The sequence below is a fragment of the Drosophila grimshawi genome, unplaced genomic scaffold (assembly GCF_018153295.1).
Source record: "Drosophila grimshawi isolate 15287-2541.00 unplaced genomic scaffold, ASM1815329v1 contig_848, whole genome shotgun sequence".
NCBI classification, from domain to species: Eukaryota; Metazoa; Arthropoda; class Insecta; order Diptera; family Drosophilidae; genus Drosophila; species Drosophila grimshawi.
In genome coordinates this window covers 6,514,976-6,530,000 of record NW_025063692.1, presented here as the reverse complement: position 1 = coordinate 6,530,000, position 15,025 = coordinate 6,514,976, and the positions used below count along the sequence as shown (strand labels likewise).

The window sequence follows — 15,025 nt, the reverse complement described above, 5'->3', positions numbered from 1 at the left end:
GATCCTTTGCTGCTGTTGCTGCTACTTTCCCTTTGTGCTTGTGTCCGAGCTGTTGGCTTTCCGCTTCCATTCGCCGAGCGCTTCAAGCGTAATTTATCTGCTGGCAAAATGTGTGGCTGCGACTGTCAACTGGACGCCAAAGACGGCCAAGACGGAGTGCACAATGCCAAGCAAAATTTATGCAGGCCAAAAGCGTATGGCCACACAGTTGCCAGCAGACACACACACACACACACGCACACACACATACATATATACACCATATATTAGACACACACAGCAGTTGAGACACATACACTCAACAAAAATAGCTATTAACTTGAAAATTGTGCAACATTTTTGTTTCTTTGAATAATAAATTCCTCATTCACAGCATAAAAATATACCAGCAAAAATATTTTGTATCTTTCAGCAAATAGTTTTTGGAAAGTGGCAAAATAAAATTCGGAATTTTTCTCTGAGTGTATAGCATGGTGGGTACTGTATTAACTGCAACTAAATCAAACTTTTGAGCCAAGTTATGAATTATTTGCCATTGTGCAGAATGCGAAACATTTCTTTGTCGCTTTGTCCTTGCCCATTTTGCCAGGAAATGGCAACAGGGGGCAACCTTAAGACCCGCTTCCTCAGCCTACCTCAACCCCAGCCCAACCCACTTCCTCCATGTACGAGCTAGGCCAGAACGGAGAACATCCGGCGGACTGGGCTTTGTGATACCATTTGGCTACCTGCACTGTCATCCTGCTGCTGCTCGACTGCTCGACTGCTGCTGTCTACATCATTTTTGTGGGCCAAGTTAATTTGAACATAAACAACAAGAGCAACAGCAACAGCAACAGCAACAACAACAACAAGCTGAACCTCAATTTCGTAGCATACTTTTTTCTCCTTTTTTTTTTGGGGGCGGGGCCAGCAAATTTGTATAAAATAAATATACGAGAAAAAAAAATGGAAAAGGTTTTCGCTTCTTCTATTTGGTTTTTTTTTTTTCTTTTCTTTTTTTGTGCCTAGCTGTGATGATGTAGCAGTTGACTTTCAGGGACAGTCGAGACACGTCAATTTCATAGACGACCCCATAATGCTCGGCTGTTGTTGTTGTTGTTGTTGTTGTTGTTGTTTTAGAGTGGACCCAACAACAACAAAAGCCTGCAAGCACGGGACTAAAAACGAAAATATGAACGAGGGTAAAAAAAATTAAATGAAGCACAAATTAAGTGAAAATAATAAACCCTTGGGCGGCAAAACAAAGCAACAAACACACACGGACGGCTACAGTTGCGGGGGCGGGGCGGTTTGAGGGGGACTACACACATATATATATATATATTAGGCCTGGTTGCGTCCCGTCTGCGAATGTTTGCTCTTCTCTGTTGTTGCTGCATTAGAGTTAATTAAAGCTTGACCTCGCACAGTGAAGCCTAACGCAAATTGGCGACTGACCCTCCTTCTTTTGAACTGCAAGGTTAAGTTTCAGTCTGACCTTGAATTGCTTACATGGCTATCGATAAGTTGATATGAGCGCGAAAGCAACTGGTATGCATGCGATGTAAATATCGATAACAATATATATATATATATATATGCATTTATTTGTTGATTGAGCAGAGATTGGCAAGCGCTATATTAATCGAACACCGATAAATGACTATCGATAACTGTATATAAGCGATGTGATGGCAACTGGTATGCATATGAAGAGTATACAAGTTGGCAAAACATTGATATTGGTGCAAAAGTCCAACCGATTTAAATATCGATAACAATTTATTAGATTTGTGGAATTTATTTGTCAATTGATGAAAGATTCGCTTGCGCAATCTCTCTTTCTCTCTCACTCTCTCTCTATCTTTCTGAGAGAGAGACTCTCTTTTTTTCTCTCTCTCTCAGTGAAAACATAGAAAACTTATCGGCAGACAGGCTCAAGTTGATTCATGTGTGTATGTTTTCTCAGTCAGTTTGTAACTGGAATCCTTGCAAATGAATGGCCGGAATAGAAATAATGAGCCGTATTTACATTTAAAAACGTACAGCTTGCAGCCAATAAGGAGAGCAATGGGCTGAAACTGTAATGCGACAACTGAAAGAAGGATGTGGGAATAGACTGACACAGACAGAGAGAAACAGGCAGAGAGTGAGAGAGAGAGAAAAGGGGCACACTGTGGACGTTGGCCGATTGCATGCAATTTGTTTTATGGCCGGGCATTCGCATTAAGCGCACACTTAATCACACGCACGGGGTGGGGTCAGGGGTCGGGGAGTAAGGGGGTAAGGGGGCAAGGGGGTCAGGGGGTGTAAAGGGTGTGGCATATCCGCCCATTTTTCGGTGGACCGGAGCCGGCGACAAATCAAATTGATTTCACAATAAGCCCACATATATACCCTTAGCAAAGGGATAATCCCATTTGAGCATCAAGTGTGCTTTCTGAGAGGGTATTATACCTCAGCCTCATTAGAGACTATAATGATCATATGATGATCAGCGCAATTTAAAAGAATCTATGGCATCGGATTTATTTTGGGACACATTTGTTACCCTTAGCATGGGTAATTAACTCACATCGGAACTGGTCGAATTGTCAAATGGGTGTGCCATATAGCTGATGTTAACAAAAGTCAGAGTACTATATAACTGTGGAAAGTTGAGCTTTATTTTAATGAAAATTATCTATTGATTTTTAAAGTAATTTAATGATTTTTTCATTGTTTTATTGCTGTTCTTCAAAGAAACTTTATGAAATTATTTTCATTTAATCGACTAGATTTGATTTAAGATCTTTATTATAGAATATTGTTAGGGTATTTGGGCAACGGCAATTGCGAGTGGAATTGTTTACAGACATTACTTGTTGTTCTTGCTGTTATTGCTGCTGATGTCGTTTGGGGCTTTAGCGCAGCATTATTAAATCACTTTTATTGCCATTGAAATGTGCAAAAGTTTTGTGCGTTGGCATCTCAACTGCCCAACCCACCTCACCTACCCCTGTTTGTACGCCTTCCTCCCCACACCACAGCACAAAAAAAAATACGCCTTTGTACACGCATCGTAGGCAGGACAAAGGCGAGGCAAAAGTAGTCTGTGCTGAGTGTTGTATGTGGCGTATGCGTAATATGAGTCCAAGTGCGTAACTCATCTTTGCGCCTGTCGCCGCCAAAATGGATAAAATTGGCGACTTGGCTCAGTTCATTGCCGTAACGCATACCCGAGAAAATGGAGACAAGTGAATTATATTTATATATTCACATATATATATATATATATATATGTATTTATTAATGTTGTCTGGAGTTTGCTGCTCCTGGCCAATGGCACGAGTGACTGACTGACTGACTGACTGGCTGACTGGGTGACAAGACAGCTAAAGCAACAACACATAACAAACAGGACAAAAACACAATGCGACTTTGGGCACTTGAGGCGCCACAAACAAAACACGACACGACACGAGTACAAGAACAAGAAAAATAAGTGGCGTCTGCCCTGCAGACAACTAAAGCCTACTAGTGTGTATGTGTATGTATGAGTGGGTATACGTGGGTGTACGTGGGTGTACCAAGAAGAAAACAACATAGAAATTGAACATATATATACATATATATATATACATATAGCAGAGCAAATGACGTCAGTTAGCCATTAAATATAGCCTTTACTTTCATTCAATCAGCTCATCAAGATTTGCAAAAATACACAGAGCAAGTTAAATTACTCAAAATACGTTTATGTGCATAGACAAATGTGGCTGATACACTCGACGAAAATATTAACTTGAGCAACTGTGGAATGCGGAACGAACCATTCTTTATTGGCACTTGAATTAATGATTTAGCTGCTTTCATAAATGCAAAAAATGGCGACAGTTTTCAAATGAGCTCACTTTTCTTTTAAAGCATATTGTTTCATCTTTAACTTTCGATCTAATTATTTTTAATAATTAAATGTTTTTGCTTACACTTTGCAATTTTATGTTATTATCTTATTAAGTCTGATATATCCACCTCATTTTGGACACTCATCGGTTGATTAAGTTAAACTCCGACAGTCGTACAACAGAAAACATTTAATACAAATTTGTTTAAAACGTTCAAAAGCAGAATAATATTTAAACTAAAACTTATATTGCAGCAGATTATCGCCGGTCTACAAGGGTATATAATCTTCAGCTTGTTAAAGATAATTGTTTTTTTCATTTCTTCTTTTTTCTTATTTTTAAGCAGGTATATTTTTTCTTTTTTTTGAGTTTGTCACATTTTAATAGGGGTGTGGGTGAGGAGGCCGTAAGAGGCTGTCAACTACAGACTTAAGAGCTCAACAAGTCTTGGCAGGCACACACTCACAAGCACACACACACACACACACACACACATACACATGCAGCTCATTAAACAGTGGATGTAGAAAGAAAATCCGTTTAATAAACGCTTTGGCCTAAATCAAAGTATTTTTACAATCTGCAACGGATAAGCCAATGGAAGAGTATCAAAAGTTTCATTAATGGCATATTTTGTGATTGTGTCTCTTTAGAAAAGTAAAGCATTTTGCTGTAAATAAAGTTGTCCGCTTTAATGCCATATAACCAAGCTCCAATGGCTGGCTAAAGATAACAACGAAAACTAAAACAAATTTCGATTGCATAAGCCCAATGATAAAGACGTAGACGCAGCAACCACAAAAGCAAGTTTCTTGGGGGCATGGTGCTGGTGGTGCTGGTTGTGCTGGTTGTGCTGGTTGTGCTGGTTGTGCTGGTGTTGTGGTTGTGGGTTAGTAATTTGTTTAGACATCAGTTAGCTGTCAGTTGGTTAGTCGAAAGTCACAAGTCGCAAGTCGCTGATTAATTGAATTGGATTTGGCTGGATTTTGATTGTGAGTCAAAGTTATAGCTGAAACAAGAATATATATACATATATATATAAGACGAGAGGGGCAAACGAGACTCACAAGTGTTGAAAGTACAATAAAATTCTGTTAATTGGCCATCAGAAATAACTTGCCAAAACTTAGGCGATTAAAACGAAATTCCTCGTTATTCATGGCTCAATTTTTCGACACAAACTCCCCTGAATATATTGATCCAAAACAAAAAAAGTTAAAGCTTAAATCAATACTTGCTACTCTAAACAATTACACATTTTTAAATATATTGTGAATGTGCATTTTACTTCTCACTTTATTTCAACTGTGATTATATTTCTCTCTTTCAAATACTCAAAGACGCATTTAATTGCGTTACATTTTGATTTTTAGTAAAAATTACGATGCGTTTTTGCTGACAGAAGCAAAATAATCAAGAAAAATGAATGCAACTTGAATGCAGTATGCATTTGAGTTGTTTGTGTTGCTTTCTCTCTATCTATCAATACACTTCATTTGTCTGACAATGCCAATTTCGATTTAAGATTGCCTTTGAATACAAAACAGTTGTGAGCTGACTAGCGTCCAGGAGGATGAGAATGGGGATGGGAATAGAGAAGGGGTTGCTTAGGAACAAGAGATTTAGCTTTAGTTTCAGTTGGTATTATTTCTTGTGGCTTTTTGTTATTATTATTATTGTTATTGTTAATGGGGTTGTTGTTGCTGCTGCTGCTGCTGCTGCTGCTGCTGATGCTGCTGGCGCTTAATGATGTAGAAGAATATCGCCCTTGACTGATTTGTGAGGCAAGTGCAGCATCAAAAGCAGCTGTAACTGGCACTGAAGCTGAAGCTGAACCTGAGCCGTAGCCAGTAGCCAGAGGGTTGCTAAGAGTAGCTGGCTGGGGGGGGGTTACTTATTGGAGTGGATTGGGAACGTTGTGTTTATTTTTGATTTGTTTTTTTACAATTTTCTGGTTTTTCATACACTGTTCGGCAAGCACCAGCAAATGGGCGTATTGAAGTTTTCAAGAAAAATCCCTAAAGTTACACTGAGAAAACAAATTTCCAGCAGAGTATTGTGTAGTCGACTTGATTTTGGACTGCAATGATGTTTTGCTCGATTTAATTTTTTTGCTATTTGGCTGCAATGCTGAAGTATTTTTTGAGTTGCTTAAGCCTCGATATGTGTATAGGTGTGTGTGTATGAGTGAGTGTGTGTGTGTGTTGTTGTTGCTATTGATATTATAATAGCAATGCTAAACCGTCATGGAAACACACACACACACACACACACACACACTGGAACAGAATAATTGGGAGCAAAAGCTGTTCTGCACAAAAGGGCAGAGCGCACAACATACTATTATCAGATGTGTGTGTGTGTGTGTGTGTGTGTGAGTGTGTGTGTGTGTGTGTGTGTGTGTGTCTGTGTGTGCGTGTGTGTGTAAAACTGAAGCAGCGTCCAACCAGCAGCATTCTCAACCAATGGACTCAATCAGTAGAGCAACATCAAACAACAACAATAAGAATAAAAGAGAGCAGCAAATCAGAAAAACTACACACACTTACACACACACACACACATGCACAGACAGACGCACAAAGGAAAAAATAAACCTGTTTGTATGTATATGTATATGGTAAAAACAAACAATAGTAAAACTGATTAAGTCGGGGCAAAACCACATCAAGCTAAACGATGATGAAGAAAAGACCAAAAGATTACGAACATTGAACGCAGGATGGATGGAACATGGATGGATGCAAGAACCCCGGCGAAGGACTATGCGAAAAAGCATGTGGACGCTTGGACGCGAATCTGAACCACACGCGGACTTCACTAAACACAGACACGCACACACACGCACACACACACACACTCGCACACACATATTGACTCGAATGGCAGCAGCCACTGTGGAAGTGGAAGGAAATGAAAAATAATGCGGGTCTTAGGGCTGCCAGCGTGTATTTGTGTGTGTGTGTGTGTGTGCGTGTGTGTGTGTGTGTGTACGAAATGAAAATGAAGCACAAGTTGAGGGTTGTAGTAAAATAAAGAAAAAAAAAAGAAGAAGAAGAAATGTTCAGCAAAAGAAGCAGAACAGGAAAATGCTACCACATATCGAATAATTGAAAGGATTCGCACAAGCTGCGCAAAATGAGCCAAAAGCCTAAAGACTAAGCGCAAGAGAGAATCGGCCAACGAGGGGATTCGACTCTCAACTACCCTGTAACCAGATATGTGTGATAATTTCTAAGCCATGTGAAAACTTTCAGCTTAAATAATCAACAAGCCATTGCATGGAGTATAATGTAATTTGTAAATATGTAAAAATTGCTAACTAAAAATCAGAAGTATGCTAAAAATATTTTTAACATACATAAGCAATATGTAATAATCCTTTATTACAAATTTCGAAGAGGACCGACTTAAGCTGCTTATCTACAGATGCTGTAGAGGGACGCTGTTGCTGTCGCCTTTAAATCTCTAACATGCATTTGCATAACTTTATTATGCCTTCCCACACCAATTTAATGGTAACAGAGCATGAAAATAGAAAAAAAAAACAACAAAAAACAAAAAACAACGGGGAGAAGGTTGGTTGAGAGGAGCAGGATTTAACTTTCAAGCGACAATTTGTAAGATATGATAGTAATGCTCCCTAACAGCAACTGATGGTGGTGGTGGTGCTGCTGCTGCTGCTGCTGCAACAATGACAGCAAAATTAGTCATTGTGCTGGCGAGCAAGTTGGAGACTTATCCAACATGGCCACAGTTCGCCGCACATTTGCATATATGTACCATGTAGATAAGTATACTTATATATATACACACACACACAAACACACACACAGATAGATGAATTCATGCGTGCTTTTGCGAATCTTGCCCTAGTGCCTGACAATTATGTACAATTCACTTTGCATAACACTCAAGAGTCACGACAACAATAAGAATAACATTTGGATTCGGGTTGAAGTTGCCCCGGCTACCAGCGGCTTGTGGCCTGCCACGCATAAGGGTTTGCGGGGGTTGGGCTAAGAGTCGGGACTAGCTAGTTATCATTTTGTTGTTGTCCAAAAAATGACAGAAGAAAAAAAACACACTCAAAAAGCAAAGCAACAATATACTTTGAAGAGTGTTCTGAATATGTTTTGTTGAACAGCTCAAGCTCAAAATAAAGTTTGTTGAACACAGTTACAGTTAACTGTTATCGGTCGTTGTTAGCTGGCAAGTTTTGAAAAGGAAACAAAAGATATTAACGCACAACTATCGGGTAACCAAACAGTCAGTCATATAATAAGAACTTTAGCTTGCCAAAGAGACCCCGACAACTTGGGCGCCAAATATTGAAATGAAATATATATAGAAAAAAAATAACAACACTAAAGTAAAGGAGCAACTATCAAGAAATATAAACTAATTAGTAGTATGCACACGCCCTAGACTGGCTTTTGACATTATCTAAAAATAAATACTAGATTCAAGTAAAAAAAAATATTTTAAAAACAGACCCACGTTGGGCGCCAAATGTGTGTGTTATTTGGTGTCAAATTTTTAATGCTTCACAAAATAAAAAAACAAAATTTCCATAAATTTTTTGGAAAAATGCTCGCTTTGAATTGGAATAATTGAAGGCTTACTAGTAATCGGGACACACCATGCGACTGCGAGTGCAGCTGCTTTCTGGAGTTTGGCTTTGATCAAAATGTCTGGAAATAGTATTAGTACATGTTAAGAGCAGGCAATGTATTCGTTATAATTGAAATGTGATTGTGAACATTTGTGAGACGAACGAAACGAAAATAAAATAACGAGCACAGAGAGCGACGCATTGATTATTTTTTATTAGTATTTTTTTTTTTTTTTTTGGCATTTCTGGTGAGTGAAACTTGTGAATGGTGATTGCAGCTGCTTTTTTTTTTGAGAGAACATTGCACATTGTGAAGTAAATTCATTATATATATATCTTTATAAATTAATTCTTAATTGCATGGTGTGTGTGTGTGTGTGTGTATGTGTGTGTGTGGTGAGTGAAAGAGCTGAGAGCAACAATTGGGTGTGAGAAACGTGAGAATAAATAATATGGATAAGGACCAAAAACATAATCGAATAATACAAATGAGCTGAGAATGCAGTGCAAATTCTATTGGCAAATTTCAATTTAGTTCGGTTAAATATTTTTCTTTTGAAGCTGGATTGCAACTCGAGTTCTTTTTATTTAGCTTACGCTTGAATTGAGTTTGCTTTTGCTTTAGTCACTTGATTTTTTTTGGTTTTTTTTTTATTATTTTGTTGGAGCTTTCTTTTGCTAACCTTGTGTGGGGTATTTCGCATATGGAAAATTTGTGATTTTGCTTGCATTGTTTTTTTTTTTCTTTCTTTTTGATTGTGAGTTTTTTTAATTGGAATTTTGCAGTAAGGCAGATTCGATTGATGATGTCGACAAATATATATATATATGTATATGTATATATATTTAACGATTTCAATTTTGGTGTGTTTGCAAATAGATTTTTTGATTTTGTTGGCCTTTGGTTTTATTTATTTTCTTTTTTGGTTTTTCGGGTGCAATGGTGAGTTTAGCGCTTTTGTACAGAAATGAGTTGAGTTTTGATTTGGATTTGCAGTTTAGCGAGATTTGATTTTGTTTAATTTTGATTTTGATTTTGATTTTGATTTTGATTTAGAACTTCTCCGATATGCTATAGATGCGCTTAACGCTCACGCACTTGCGTCTCAGACGCTCGCACTCGATCTCCCGAATATCGGCGTGTGAACTGGAACTGGAACTGGCTGCCAAACTACAAATCGGTTCTCCGTTCACCGTCGATTGCCCACCGATGCCGATATCGTCAATGGCAATGTGATGGATGCGCGGCAATTGAGATGCGATGCAAATGTTCGGCTCACTGTTCGCAGCGCCGGCAATGGCGGCTGGTGAGTTGGGGCCGGAACTACCGGACCCTGTAGCACTACCGGAACTACCGGAATTGCTTGATAAATTGTCGTCGTCGATCTCCTCGTCCTCCTCCTCCCCTTCTGCCTCCTCCTCGTTCTCCTCGACGCACTGCGGACAACCGTTGTTATCGTTATCGTTATCGTTATTGCTATAAGTCTCCCTGCGATCCTCGTAGTCGTTCTGTGTTGAATAGGCCTGGCTACGGCGCACCAGAGTACGATTGGTACGGCTATTGGTGCTGATGATGGCACGCTTGAGCTCGATGAGCAGGGGAGATGTCGGCAGCACCGACTGCAACGGTGGCTGGCAATCGAAGAGGCCCAAACTTGCCACCGATTCACCAGCGGCAAGTGGTAGCGGCTGTGTGGTAATTACCGCCGCAGTGTGCACACCCAAAACACCGTGCGTCGTGCTCGACTCCGGATGGATGCGATTGTCCGAATTGGTTGTGGAGAACTTGGACAGTAGCGATTTGGCGCTGGCCTTATTCTTCAATTGCTGCTGCTGCAGATAGTAAAAGTCGCGCGGCAGCGATGAGGTGGCATGCAACGGATCCTCCGGATCGTAATAGCCCAAAGCGGCCGGACGAAATAATCCCGGTGTGCTCAACGAATGTGTTTGCTGTGCCTGTGATTGTGATTGCGATTGCGATTGGGATTGTGATTGCGACTGGGATTGTTCCTGGTCATAGGAGTCACTGATGACGCTCGCTGTGGAGGCGGTTGGCGTGGTGGTGCTCAACGTCGATTGCGAGCCAGCGGCAGCGGCAGCGGCGGCGGCGGCCGCAAATTGTGCGCCCAAAAGTGGCGTCAAACCGGCCAGGAATTGTTCCTGCTGCTGCTGCTGGCGCTGTTCGTCGAGTTCGCGGCGATAGGCCTCGATTTGGTCGCTCGGTGTGGGCGTGTTGCTGTGTATGCAGCCTTGAAAGAAATCCAATGCTTCGTACAGGATAAAACACAGGCCCAGGACAAGAAATGTCTCCATCATAAGGAACAAACAGCCATTGAAAACGTGCAGCACCAGAAGAAATACGCGAAAACGAAACGAAAACCGTATTCAAAACGAAACGAAACGGAACGGAACGGAACGGAATGAAATGGAATGTAATCGCGTTAGGCCCTACTTCTATTAACGTAAGCTATGCGCTAGCCTGTCTGACCCGGAACGCAACGGAATGGAACGGAACGGAACGGAACGAAACGGAACGTAACAAAGCGAAGCGCAATTGAAACGAGTTAAACCGGTTACCGTTAACCGTTAACCGTTTACTGTTTACCGTTAACCGTTGGCTATTTACTTTGTCTCTCTCCCCTTCTCTCCCTCTCCCTCTGTCTGTGTCTGTGTCTGTTTTTTTGATTCCTTTGCTGTTTGTTATGGTTTTGTTTGGTTTTCCTTTGCTGAACACTTTTTGCACTTCATTTTTGTTTGTTGTTTCTTCAAAATTTTCATTTGACGCCTTTTTTTTTGGCTTCACATTTTTTCCTCCTTTTTGCTTTGCTGCTGCTTGTTTATTTTATTTTTTCTCTTCATTTATTTCTTTTATTTTGCTGTTGTGCAACACTCAAATTAATTTCGAATTTGTTGTTGCTGTTGCTGTTGTTGCTGTTGTTGCTGTTGTTGTTGCCTATTTGTGCGCTTTTTATTTGCATACATAGAATGATTCTTTCTCTTGCTTCCATTTACTACAATTGATATATATATATATATGTATTTAAATATTTACAATTAGTACTATATCGGATATTGCACGAATACACATACACAATAAAAAAACACACACACATCGATATTTATTAGAGATTTTACTTAATTATAGACATTTATACATAAAATATATACATTTTTGAAAACTTTTGCTTTGTTCTGTTATTGCTGCATTGTTTTTTGCAGTGCGTGTGTGTGCACCTGTGTGTGTTTGTGTGTGTGTGTGTGTGTGTGTGTGTGTGTGTGTGTGTGTGTGTGTGTGTGTGTGTGCGTGTGTGCGGAACGTGTTGGAAACGAAGCATACAGCATACATACATACACTTACATCTATATACATTATATACAGTTAAATATTCACATTCATAGATCGGTACATTAAGATTGTGAATAGGAAAAGTGGTTTGGCCCAAAAAAGTAGGCAGTGATTTTTGCTCCTACTTCAACGGCTTGGTGTGTGTGTGTGTGTGTGTGTTGCGTGTGTCTTTAAATGTATTTAAAGTAAAAATAGAATTCCATAAAAATCCGAAGAAAAAAATTAATATAAAAATAAATACAATAAAAACAAAGAAGTCCAAATGCTGTGGCAATTTTATTCAAGCACAGTTTATATATTTTGACAAATAACCGCCCCAATTCCAACAACCCAACAAGTTGTAGCCATACTAAGCCGGAGTATCACGTAAGCTTAAAAAAAAAGCTGCAAAGCGCCAAAAAAAAAACAGTAGCTTCATTTGAAACAAAAAATTAATGCCCAAATCTAGAATACTAAGCGAAGCGAGAAGCAGGCAGCAAGCTTAAAATTGCTGAACTAAAGTCAGCCGCAAAATTGTGCGATTTGTTGTAGCTACAAAAAGTTCAACTTCAAGTTGAACTTAAGTGCTTTCAGTAATAGAGTATGGTAGAACTTCGCTATCTCGAGTAAGCCCATTATCGATTTTGAGAAGTTCAAGCTTATTTCGAGATGGCAATAAAAATTGATGACAGCCACGAAGGCTGCTTTTGGGAAGTTCATGTTAGTTGACTAGAAGTCAAACTGTCTTCAAATTGTGTAAATTTAACCAGCAGTTAAATTATTTCAAATTGCATTTTAAATAAACTACTACAATTTGAGACTAGGCAATTAATTATTATATTTAATATATATAAATAAATATTAATAACATTCGATAGAACTAACTGCAAAATTAAAAGTTGCGGATGCAAAAAAAAAAACGAGATATTTACAAGCTAGAAAGTGCAACAAGACCAAAAATGCATTCGATGCTCAAAAGCTCAAAATTTAAAAAAAGAAAAAAAAAAGAGAGGAAAATAAAGAAAAAATATTGTTTAACATGCAACTGGAAATATTTGAGCCGGCCATCGTTGATAACCAAATAAATTCCAGGACAACAACAAGCAAAGATGTTCAATGGCTATTGTAATTCCCATTAGTTGACAACTGAATAACAATAGGACAGCAAACACAAAAAAAAATAAAAATGACATACAAGAGAGTAAATCTGGCAACCCTGTGTGAAAATCAGAGTCTGACAAAGTCATCAAATATGTAGCAAATGTTGCTGCACATGCAGCACTATGAAAATTTGTGGACAATCGTACAGTGGACACATACACATATGTAAACCAAACCTCAACCACAGGCACCAGCCGCACCACAAATGTATCCACAAACCCAACCGAAATTCACCATTCCTTTCATTATGAAACAACAGCAGCAATTGCATTGATTTCCACATGCATCTTTGTCAGCTGCATGGAAAACTTTTCTATGGGCATGGAAAATGCCAAAGGCATCAGTTTTCCAATTCTTTGCACAAATATGCTTTATGAATATCAGAATGTTTTCTGCTTTATTTGTTTAAAGTTGATATTTGCTTATCGAATGCAGACAATTGTATTATTTTTAACTTTTTTTTTTACATTTTTTTGAAAATCAATAAATCATTGTTTTCTCTTTCTTTATTTTTTTTTTTCATTTTGCTTTGGCTGTATTTTATTAATTATTTCATATTTTACATCACTGTTGTTATGGTGTCGCATTGCTTTCCCATTATTATCGCAAACGTATTTACATGAAAACAATGCTTTTGGCCATATATTGGCAAAACAGTTCAGTTGAATCGGCAATTGCTATGCTATCGGCTATGAATTGTATATGCTAACGCATTCCAAATATAAAATATCGAAATAAGGTAAATATTGGACGCTTGGCAATATGATATTTGCTCGAAATTTCTCAACTAGTTCAATTCTCGATTCGAAGCTCCGAGATAAGAAGGCATTTGTCAAAGCACTTAATCAATAAACAATATACAAATAGTTACGAGCTATCATCAAATTTGAAAAGCTAAAAGATTTAACCAAATTCCAATCAGAGCCATCCATATTACGATATTTGAATTATTATCGAGTACTTATAAGTAAGCCATAACAACACACGCAACCACAACCACACACACATAGCTCAAGTGCAATTTGATTCATTTAAATTCAGGACGACGAGTACCAATCACTGAAATACCGCTTAAAAGAAAAGGCGAAAAACCTGAAAATCTTTGCTCAGTGATTTTGATAACCTTTTCCGTTCGAACCCAATTTGATATGCAATATGAATGAAGATATCTATAAGATATTTACAGCAATTTGCAGCTATAATATCAATCTGAAATACTTACACACACACACATACACACACATACACTCACATACACCCCCACACCCACTCACACACACACACACACATACGAGCACATAAAAAGCAATATTTACAAGTGAAGCAAGGAAACCGAAACCGAAACGGAAAACAGAAAACAGAAAAGAAAAAAAAAATTGGAAAATAAAACACTTTACAGCCAAATACGCAGCGAAGCTCAACCCAAAATGATGTGAATGATGATATGCCGCACTCTTTCCCTCTCACTGTTACTGTTACTTTCACGCCCACGCGCCCAAAACGCCCACATGCCACACTCGCAATCGATGATGCGAAAAAGGGCGCAGCAATCACAGCCACAGTGTGACCAAAGCGCGCTTCGCCTTCCAAACCCTCAACTCCTCCCCTTCCCCGACCCTTGGCCAACGCTCGAAGGACACGTCCCGTTAAAGAGTCGCAGTTGATGTTACATTTTCAGTTCCACTTTCCAGTTACAGTTACTGTTACAGTTACAGTTACAGTTACAATTTCATTTCTTGGCCACATCAAAATGCACAACGTGTCGTTATTTATGGCTTTGGGCTTTCTACCGTTAAAACTACAATTCGAAAGAGCGAGAGAGAAAGAGCGAGGGAGATGCAGAGGGAAAGAGAGAAGGAGAGAAAGAGAGAGAGAGAGAAGGGCAGCTTCCTTAACCCTCTCGCAGTTGACAAAGCATAAGCCGAAGGACGCACAACAGATCAAACAGACAGCACGCTGGCTGAGCTTTGCGCCAACACTGTGCACAGTGGGACAAACAGCAAAAGATATCTGCCAATAACGAATAAACAACGTTAAGGAATTTTTCAAATTAAT

General features: G+C 39.0%; 2 protein-coding genes across 8 annotated transcripts in view; both read right to left on the bottom strand.

Moving 5' to 3' along the window:
• Positions 1 to 10,885, bottom strand: part of LOC6566203 (DEP domain-containing protein DDB_G0279099) — a 12,206-nt gene extending 1,321 nt beyond the window's left edge. Inside the window, exons 1-2 of one of the 3 annotated variants that reach the window (XM_032739013.1) lie at positions 9,584 to 10,885; positions 8,495 to 8,563 (exon numbers count right to left, since the gene is read on the bottom strand). In XM_032739013.1, coding sequence (XP_032594904.1) covers positions 8,495 to 8,563; positions 9,584 to 10,800 — 1,286 coding nt within the window. In that variant the 5' untranslated portion in view covers positions 10,801 to 10,885. Of the gene's footprint in view, positions 1 to 8,494; positions 8,564 to 9,537 lie in introns of those variants that run through there. The other 2 variants (XR_006246889.1, XM_001992114.2) reach the window with 2 other exon arrangements.
• Positions 1 to 15,025, bottom strand: part of LOC6566205 (neurobeachin) — a 220,034-nt gene that overhangs the window by 89,447 nt on the left and 115,562 nt on the right. The gene's annotated exons all lie outside the window — the stretch shown is intronic.